The following is a 9,196-nucleotide window of genomic DNA, read 5'->3' as shown; positions in this document are numbered from 1 at the left end:
CTAAAAGTAATATAAATAAGAAACCCACTTAACGATTTTGATGATTCTAACTACAATGGTTTTCCAGATATACAATTTGTTACATATGGGAGATTCCACGCAAATTATTGCAAATTTCGGAAGTGGTCATATACATATATATATGGACTTTGATCATTACATTAATAAGAATGTCACCGTGATTTTCGGATTAGAGACTTAAATGTGGAATTGGGTCAATTATGGACAAAGTTCTCTATAATTTAAAGTATTAAATAAATCTATCATAATGATATCTTTTGGAATGATGTATTAGCTATAAACTGATTTTCTGTAAGAGGGTTATATTGGCGGACCGATCCTCATATAATAGAAATAATATAATAGAAAATTTAAATAGTACCAGTTGAAGAACGAAAAAGTACCAAAAAGTCCCGTTTTATATGTTCTAACTTACTCCATGCCCTACAGGTTTAATTTCATGACTATATGTTAGGGTTCTATAGTTGAAACAAAAAGTCGACTTTTCGACTTTTCGACTTTTTGCATTTAGTTAAAAGTCGACTTTTCGACCTTTCGACTTTTTCCATTTTATGAAAAGTCGATTTTTCGACTTTTCGACCTTTTTCATTTATTTAAAAGTCGACTTTTAGACTTTTCGACTTTTAGTACTTTATAAATGGTCGACTTTTCGACTTTTCGACTTTTTCCGACTTTTCGACTTTTTCCGACTTTTCGACTTTTTTCGACTTTTCGACTTTTTCCGACTTTTTTCGACTTTTCGACTTTTTTCGACTTTTCGACTTTTTTCGACTTTTCGACTTTTTTCGACTTTTTCCGACTTTTTTCAACTTTTCGACTTTTTCCGACTTTTCGACTTTTCGATTTTTTACGACTTTTTGACTATTTTCGACTTATTTCGACTTTTTTTCGACTTATTTCGACTATTTTATACTTTTTTCGAGTTTTTCCTACTATATTAGAGTTTTTGACCTCTTTTCCACTTTTTTAAAATTTTCGACTATTTTCGACTTTTCGACTTTTCGACTTTTTTCGACTTTTTTCGACTTTCTTCGACTTTTTTCGACTTATCGACTTTTTTCGACTTATCGACTTTTTTCGACTTTTCGACTTTTTTCGACTTTCCGACTTTTCGACTTTTTTCGACTTTTATTTACAAAGTCGACTTTTCGACTTTTTTCATAGACGATAGTCGAGTTATCGACTTTTTTGGAACAAAATAGTCGACTTCGACTTTTCGACTTTTTTCGACAAAAAGTCGATTGTTCGATTATTCGAAAGTCGATTTATAGAACCCTACTATATGTTCAATATTATAGAAAATTCAAAAAATACCTTTTGAAGAACGAAAAAGTACCAAAAAGTCCCCTTTTATATGTTATCACTTAATCCGGGCTGTACATTCTTAATTTCATGTTTCTAGGTTCAATATTATAAAAAATTCAAAAAGTACCGGTCGAAGAACGAAAAAGTACCAAAAAGTCCCCTTTTACAGGTTCTCACTCTACACGCTTTCATGTTTCTAGGTTTAATATTATAGAAAATTCCTTTTGAAGAACGAAAAAGTACCAAAAAGTCCACTTTTATAGATTCTCAAGTGCTTAATTACATGTTTCTAAGTTCTAAGTCAAAAAAGTACCAGTCGAAGTACGATAAAGTACCATTTTATAGATTCTCATTTACTCCGGACTCTACTTGCTTAATTTCATGTTTCTAGGTTAAGTTTTATAGAAAACTCAAAAAGTACCTTTGTAGAACGAAAAAGTCCCTTAATTATTAATTTCATGTTTCGATTTCAATATCATAGAAAACTCAAAAAGTACCAGTTGGAGAATGAAAAAGTACCAAAAAATATCACTTGGTACCGGTGTTCCAAATAACACCCCATTAGCATATTTAGTGTTTCTTGAATGAAATCAAATTTCCCGTTTTTACCCCTTTTGGTACTTTTTTCCTCCCCATTAACGAAATAAAAATTCTGTTCCAAAAAGTTGCAACATCGTATTGGGAGCCCGTTATTATGTATTCATATGTATAGGTTAATAAACCAAAAAGAATGTTTCATAAAAAAGTACCAAAAATAGGTACAATTTTCACCCCTTAAACGTCCGAATATCCAAAAAGTACTAAATTCATATTTTTATTTGTTCGTCAAGTTATGAAGGATTCAAAAATATTTTTTGAATGTTCTCTGGTTTAAAAGATACATGGGGTGCAAAAGAAGTACCAAATTACAGTTTTTACCCGTTTATTCCCCAAAGGGGCCGAATTTTCTTTAGAGACAAATAAATAATTCAATACTTTTTCAATAACAAAATTATATACATATGTATATTTTATAACTTTTTAAAAAAAAAATCAAACAATTTCCAAACTGAACACGATCTACGTTTGTTACAAACTCAAAATGTATGTAAAATGACAGAAGATCAAATAAAGAATTTGCAAAAATTGGCGCGAAAACATTCAACTGCGCGCAAAAAATTGCAGAATTTTTTTTCAAACAGATTTTGTTTGATGTCCCATTTAAAATACATTTGTTTGACGATCTAGGAAACTCTGGTTTGTCAAACAGCAATGTATTTTTCGTACCTCGTGTTTGTAGCAAACACATTTTTGTTTGAAGTGTTTGAAGTAAAAGCAGCGACTCGAATTAGGCGCGTAAATATCTGGCAATACTGAATAAAAACCTTAGGAATGGCAATGCTGCCATTTAAACAGCTGACCGCTTGTTTACAAGCTAAAAACAAAACACGATTTATTGAAGAACATTTAAAAAAATATATATATTTAAATAAAATATAAAAAGATTGAAAAGTTTTAATAACAACTGGTAAAATGAGTAACTTTTCCAAACAACATTTTGGTGACATAGATATTAGGCAACTGATACATCATTACAAACAATACGATTGTTTATGGAACTTCAATAGTCCTGACTACAAAAATAAATCATCCAAGCAGGAAGCTTGGTCAGAAATAGCTAATTACTTTCAAAAAGATGTGAATGAAGTTAAGCGCAAAGTGAAGTATTTACGTACTGCCTACGTGGCGGAGAAAAAGAAAGTGGAGGCATCAAGAAAATCCGGCAATAATACTCCCTATAAGCCTTCCTTATTTTACTACAAAGACTTGAATTTTCTAGAAGACGTAGTAGTTTGGCGTAAATTTGGCAACGAAGTTGAACACAATGAGTTAGAGTTTGTAAGTAAAAATTTAAGAAAAAAATTAATTGAAAAAATGATTATGAAAAACTTGAATAGGAAAATTTTCAGATTACCGCAGAAGCTGTCGAAGATGAAGAACTTTTGAAATATGTAAATCAAGAAGAAGAAGAAGATGTGGACCTTAAACAGCCAGGAATTAATTGCAAAACCGAAACATATATCGATGCTGAACCGGAATCTTCACCACCGCGACAAATAAGAAATACACCAAAAATTTCACATCCACGTACTATAGCTGCTCGACCGCTTAAAAGAAAAATAAGTCCCGAAGCTAAATTAAACCGTTCAACCAGCAGCATTGTATCAACATTACCACCAACTGGCAGCAATTCCCAATGTAAAAATTTGTACATATCATTTGGAAAAACTATTTCTTTGCAGTTACAACAGTTACCATTAGATGTAGCGATAGAGACAATGTCTGAAATACATACTATGCTTACGAAAAACACATTAGAGCACTTTAGATCCACAGCCATACCAAACGGACATGATTCGTATACACAATCGGAATCCGAAGATAGTTGTAGTGAATTAATCGAAGAAGCTTTAAATGATTCAAGTTAAATTTTAATAAATTCATTTTAGTTTAATCTAAAAAAGGAAACAAAATTAAGTTAAAGCCTAATATATCTAATTTTCCTGTTTGATTTCTAAAAATTTTAGAATTTTGCAACAGAAATGAATTTAAACTTTAATTTTATCTTACAAATAATTTTAATATACCTATGTATTTTGAATTCATATTTATGTTAAATACTGAATTTCTTCTTTACCTTTTTTTCTTTATAATACATAATGTTATAATTGTGAATAAAGTTTTTAAATATAATTAATATTTTGTGTTAAATAAAGATTTCCTTTTCATAAGTTACATGTTAAATTAAAAAATTCGAAAAAAAAATATTAAACTTTTCAATAACCTCTAGAACTTGAGCATTCACATAAAAAATGTTTTTAAGCCTTTTTCAATTTCGAACTTTGAAAAATGTGAATTTTTTCGTGAATATTAAAGTAAACATAATCCTTGGATCACGAGGATTTTTTTTTTCGAAAAATTATTTAATCCCTTATTCAAAACTTTAAAAATTTCTAAACATCTATAATGAACTAAATTTTAATTTTTGGCGGGAAGATTAGCAACTTCCATTTTGGGGTCATCCCACAATGTACATAGTTTTAGAAGAGCTTCAACAGAAAAAAATCATTAAGAACTACTGATATTTTATTAATAACTATTACAATTACATTTCAACATTATATTGTATACTTTGTACGATATTAACAGTCATTGTTTATCTTAAACAATAAAAATAATCTGTGAACCTTAACGTAATTTTAGTTAATTTATTTCACTAAAGATAATAATTTCATATTGCTTATTTAATGCAAGACCTGTGTCCCAAATCAAATAATACAGTTTCAAGTATAAATGCCCAAAGCTGTTGTTCAATTGTAGAATAGTTGTTTTTACACACTTGAAATATTTTAAATTTCAAATGATCACAGTTCCCCATTAAGTTTGCATGAAGTGTTTTTGTTGTAGACAAACAATATGTACTATGATAAGGTTTTACTAAGGCATAGATAAGATTAAATGATTTGATTATCTACCTACTAGTAACTTCATATTTAATAGAATTAAATGTTGTTGGTTAAGTTCATGTTATTTTATTTTCGTTTAATTTCAATTTCAATATATTTTATTTATACACAACATGTAAAGAAAGCCATCATCATACCATCATCATTAAAAATTACAATACATATTAGTGGTAGTTTTTTTTTTATTTGTTTTCCTCTGTTTTGTCTTTTAAATAGTCTAGTATATAGAAGTCATAAAATAATGAATGTTAACAGATATGCTTTAAATATTCATTATTTTATTAAATAAATAAGAAAACAAAATAAAAAAAATCTTTTTTATAAATTAGACAAACAATAAAGTAATGTAATACAAATTAAGAATTTCTTCTATATATATATATTTTAAACAAATTATAAAACTACAACAACAAAGTGTAGGATACTATGAGAATTAAGTTTTAAAGTTAAAATAAAGATGAACTACATTTGTTTTGTTTTACGTTTAATAAGATTTCAATAAAATCTCTGACCTATATAAAATTGTTTTATTTAATATACATTTACTAGAAAAGGAAATGCTTAAAATTAATCCTGTTTTTTATCTGCTGCTGATTTGGGTTTAGCAGCTGTCGCTGTTTTTTCCTCTTTCGGTGTATCCTTGAGAGCTTGTGTGGTACCCTCGAGTTTCTTTTGTGCAGCCTGTTCAGCCATTTCGCCAGAGAAACCGAATTCATTAACACGCTTAAGATCAACACGATATTGCCAGCGTTGATAGAGGAATATAAAGAACACAATATCATCACGGAAGCAACCCAATCTGTACATTGTTGGCATTTTAATAACAAATGCAAAAATGTCGTCGATAAATGTGTTCAAAAATTTATAAGTCATCATGCGCCATGGCATATGGGCAACTGATTTCAATTTATAATTAATAAACAATTGTGGTGTCATCATGATAAAGCCAAATGTCAGCAAATAACCATATAACATGTTCAACAAGAAAGAATACCAGCCTTTATGTTCATTATACACCATGGAGTAAATGAAATAGCCGACTAGAAGAGGGAAACAAATCCAACCCAGATATTTAAATGCCAAATTATCGTAAGCTTTAGTTTCGCTTTCGGAATATGAGCCCTTATCCTTAAAGGAGATTTTTGGTAGTATGCCAAACAACTTTTGATCTGTATTGTAATTGATGTCGACAACTTTGTGAATTTTCCACACTTCAATGCCCAAACCAATGAAACAAGATACACGAATCATGAAGTTAGTTTCATTGTCGAGAACATAAAGTAAAACAATTAAAGCCTGGAAAACACCGAAGAATACTGAACGTACAGAAAGTCCTTCCAGAGACTGACGGTTATTCCAAAATTGTATGTCATTTTTGAAGGCCAGAAGCTCAAAGATTGAATGTAATATAGAGATGGCGATAGTTAAACCCAAAAGGTAGATATTTGTCTCCAACATTGTTTCTTTGAGGGAATCTTGATCTTCGTCGTTTTCCTAGAAAATGAAAAGAAAATTAATGCTTGTATTCAAACTTTTAATTAATTAACTGTAGTTCAGTTCTAGAACTGATCTAGAACAGTTTTAGTTGAGTTCTAATCAAGTGCTAGTACAGTTTTGTTTTAATTCAATTCTAGGATTGGAGAATGTTATTCGAATCGAAATAATTTAAATCTCTTTACCCCCACTATTTTATTAGTATAGAATATTTTAACAACTTACCTCACCGCCACCCGATGCCATCAGTTCACCCAAAACATTACCGGCAAATTTGTTTTTCATCTGCTGAGCAGCATACAATTGCCATTTAAACATACCGATGGGTTGGAAAGTCAAATGCAAAGGTAGTTCAGGGGTAGTCTCATTGATGGGATAATAATCACGCTGCAGATTCCAATAGTCATTCACAAAGACAATTGGTAAATAGGTTTTGCCACCATCAACAAATTTTACATATTCATCCAATGGTGGAGGCACAGTGCCCTGAGCCCAATTTGTTTGATCCACTACCACGTTCAAGGTTAAATTTGGATGCCAATGTGAGACAATGGTATCTTTTAAATTAGCCTGTGCCAATTCAAATGCCAATTTCTCTTGCTCACTAGCCAAAAGATTATAATTACGATTAACACGTATTTTCTTGAATTTATTCAACTGTTTCTGCTGATAACCCATTAGACCATTTTTGGCAAAATTAGGCGCTTTAGGATCTGGTGATTCTCCGGATTTGGTAACGAAAGCATGCAGATAAACAGAACCATTGTTCATAAGTCTCGGTGTAGCTTTAACGGTCACTTGATGATGAAAAAGGCCATCACGATTGGGTCCTGAGGACCAATCGCCATATGTGAGATCTTCTTGGAGCCAGAGTAAATTTGAGGTTTGTTGGAAGTTGACATCATCGGCATTTTCCGACAGCCATACGTGCAAATCGAAAAGAGTGCCATTTTCAAAATAATTCCAAGCATGAATTTTGGGACCAGTAGCAGGAGATTTTTGATTTGGATTAGCGGCAGGTGGTGGACCTCTTCTAAAGAAGGAGGACACAAAGTATATAATAAGAGCGCGGAGTATCAGAGACTTGGTCATGGCAAAAAATGACTCCATTTTGGACTGAGGTTGCTGCTGCTGACCTTCGGGTTGGCCTTCAACGGGTGCATTGGCATCACCATTTTGTTCAGCCACCTAAAATAGAAATTTCCTTATTATTTAGAAAACGTATAATCTTGTTTTTGTCTAAATATCTAATTCTCTTTAAAGAATTACATGAAAATCTTATTATATTTCTATAGCCTATTATGCATTCACATTCTAATTCATTCAAAAATTAGCAGAATTCAATCAACTACGTGTTCATTTGCATTACATTGACCTTAACATAATTTTTTCATAAATCAGATTTCTTTTTTTACACAATTTTTTTATATGCAGCAGCACTACTACCAATTCTTACCTCATTCCCAGCAGTTTGTGCTTCTGTAGACATGTTTTCTGTTTTTATTACTTAATAAATTTATTAAATCTTCATGTATTCTTAATAATTATTTTATTTAATTTGCATATTTTCTTCCCAACAAAAATACAATTCAACAATTTGCAGTGATTTTTTATCTTCCTTCGTTCTTGTTTTTCCCACCACGTTGAATTTCGTAAAAAAAAACAATACGTGTTCCTTTTCCTAAAATACTATTGCTTTTCTTTTAAATGAAAGTGTATCTTATTATTGCTTCATACTATACGGGTTTAATTAATTAAAATGAACTATTAATAATTAGAACCGTCTAAGCGGCTTCAAAATATTCTTGATTGAAAAAAAAACGAGAATGATTTTGCTTAAAAAATTTTACTCTCTCAAAAATGTGGTGGAGAAAAATTCTTTTGCTTTTGGTGGTGGATTTGTGCTATGGTGAATTTCTTATCACATGTTGACAACAACCAAGTGAAGTTGGCTGCAGTTGATGGAATATATTTGATTAATTGCCAACTACATGTAAGAAATCAAAGGGAAATTTAACAGTAATGGCATCAAATATTAAAAATTTTGCTTTAAATAAATAAAAATTGCAATATTTTCATGAAAAATAAAAATAATTTGTTAAACAAATATTTATGAAACATGTTAAAAATATATTACATATATTTAAAATATTTTTTTTATTTTTTCCTTTCATTATTTATCTAAATTTAAAAAGAAATATTAATTTATTATTATAAAAAATATAAAAAAATGATTTTAACAATTTCTAGTTTCTTATTAATTTCAAAGCTGTAAAAAAGTACACAAATACATATTTAAAATAAAAATAAAAATATTGTTCTTTTCATTTATCAAATACAATACAAAATGGTTCAAATTAAAAGTTTTTAAAGTAAAAATTAAAAACGTGGAAATAGACATTAATGTGCTAACTATCTCTATTTTCAAAATAATTTATTAAAATAAAAAACTTTTTCAAGGAACAATTGAATAAAAATTTCAAAATTACGCATTTTCATTTGCACTATAAAAATAAGTATTATAAAACATTTTAAATAAAATTTAATATACTAATTTAAAAAAATGTGGTGAGTTTTTATCTCAATTTTATTTAACTTTTTTTGTTAGTTTGTTAGATGGTACAAAATTTGTAACTGATTTATTGATTTAATTTAAATTTAAAAATTCAGAGTTAATAGGTTTTTATGGTTGAAAATTTTAACTGAATTTTTAACCAGCTGATGTAGGTCAAATATATTGAAATTTGAAATACATACATATGTATATAATCATCTGATGACAATATAATATGTTCGAATTTTCAAAATGTGTTATTTTAGACAAAAATAGTTTTTAAAATTATATATATTTTGCGTTAGTATGTAAATTT

At 29.3% G+C, this 9,196-nt stretch overlaps 2 protein-coding genes across 3 annotated transcripts; one reads left to right on the top strand and one right to left on the bottom strand.

Moving 5' to 3' along the window:
* The first annotated feature begins 2,583 nt into the window (after positions 1-2,583).
* On the top strand, positions 2,584-4,743 carry LOC119616091. 2 transcript variants are annotated; one of them, XM_037972257.1, is made up of 2 exons: positions 2,584-3,204; positions 3,276-4,743. In XM_037972257.1, exons 1-2 carry the CDS (start codon positions 2,839-2,841, stop codon positions 3,792-3,794), a joined length of 885 nt encoding a protein of 294 aa, XP_037828185.1. In that variant the 5' UTR covers positions 2,584-2,838; the 3' UTR covers positions 3,795-4,743. The 2 variants fall into 2 exon arrangements, with proteins under 2 accessions (XP_037828185.1, XP_037828184.1); XM_037972256.1 differs by having other exon boundaries at positions 2,627-3,204; positions 3,264-4,023.
* Positions 4,744-4,882: 139 nt separating this feature from the next.
* On the bottom strand, positions 4,883-8,232 carry LOC119616090 (cleft lip and palate transmembrane protein 1 homolog). Its single transcript, XM_037972255.1, has 3 exons — positions 7,783-8,232; positions 6,552-7,514; positions 4,883-6,326 (listed from the first exon to the last, which is right to left on the bottom strand). The coding sequence occupies exons 1-3, from the start codon at positions 7,813-7,815 to the stop codon at positions 5,400-5,402; spliced, it is 1,923 nt and encodes a 640-aa protein (XP_037828183.1). The 5' UTR covers positions 7,816-8,232; the 3' UTR covers positions 4,883-5,399.
* Positions 8,233-9,196: the final 964 nt, after the last annotated feature.

This window comes from Lucilia sericata, unplaced genomic scaffold, assembly GCF_015586225.1.
Source record: "Lucilia sericata isolate MDLA Ls3-8-SP2 unplaced genomic scaffold, ASM1558622v1 Contig000057F_arrow, whole genome shotgun sequence".
NCBI lineage: Eukaryota > Metazoa > Arthropoda > Insecta > Diptera > Calliphoridae > Lucilia > Lucilia sericata.
Note: the sequence above shows the minus strand (reverse complement) of the source record. Positions and strands in the feature narration are given on the sequence as shown.

Coding starts and splice junctions, on each gene's coding strand:
- LOC119616090 (XM_037972255.1), bottom strand. CDS start 7,815: ATGTCTACAGAAGCACAAACTGCTGGGAATGAG. Junction 7,515..7,782: donor CACAAACTGCTGGGAATGAG/GTAAGAATTGGT, acceptor TTTCTATTTTAG/GTGGCTGAACAAAATGGTGA. Junction 6,327..6,551: donor TGGCATCGGGTGGCGGTGAG/GTAAGTTGTTAA, acceptor TTCATTTTCTAG/GAAAACGACGAAGATCAAGA.
- LOC119616091 (XM_037972256.1), top strand. CDS start 2,839: ATGAGTAACTTTTCCAAACAACATTTTGGTGACATAGATATTAGGCAA. Junction 3,205..3,263: donor AACACAATGAGTTAGAGTTT/GTAAGTAAAAAT, acceptor AAACTTGAATAG/GAAAATTTTCAGATTACCGC.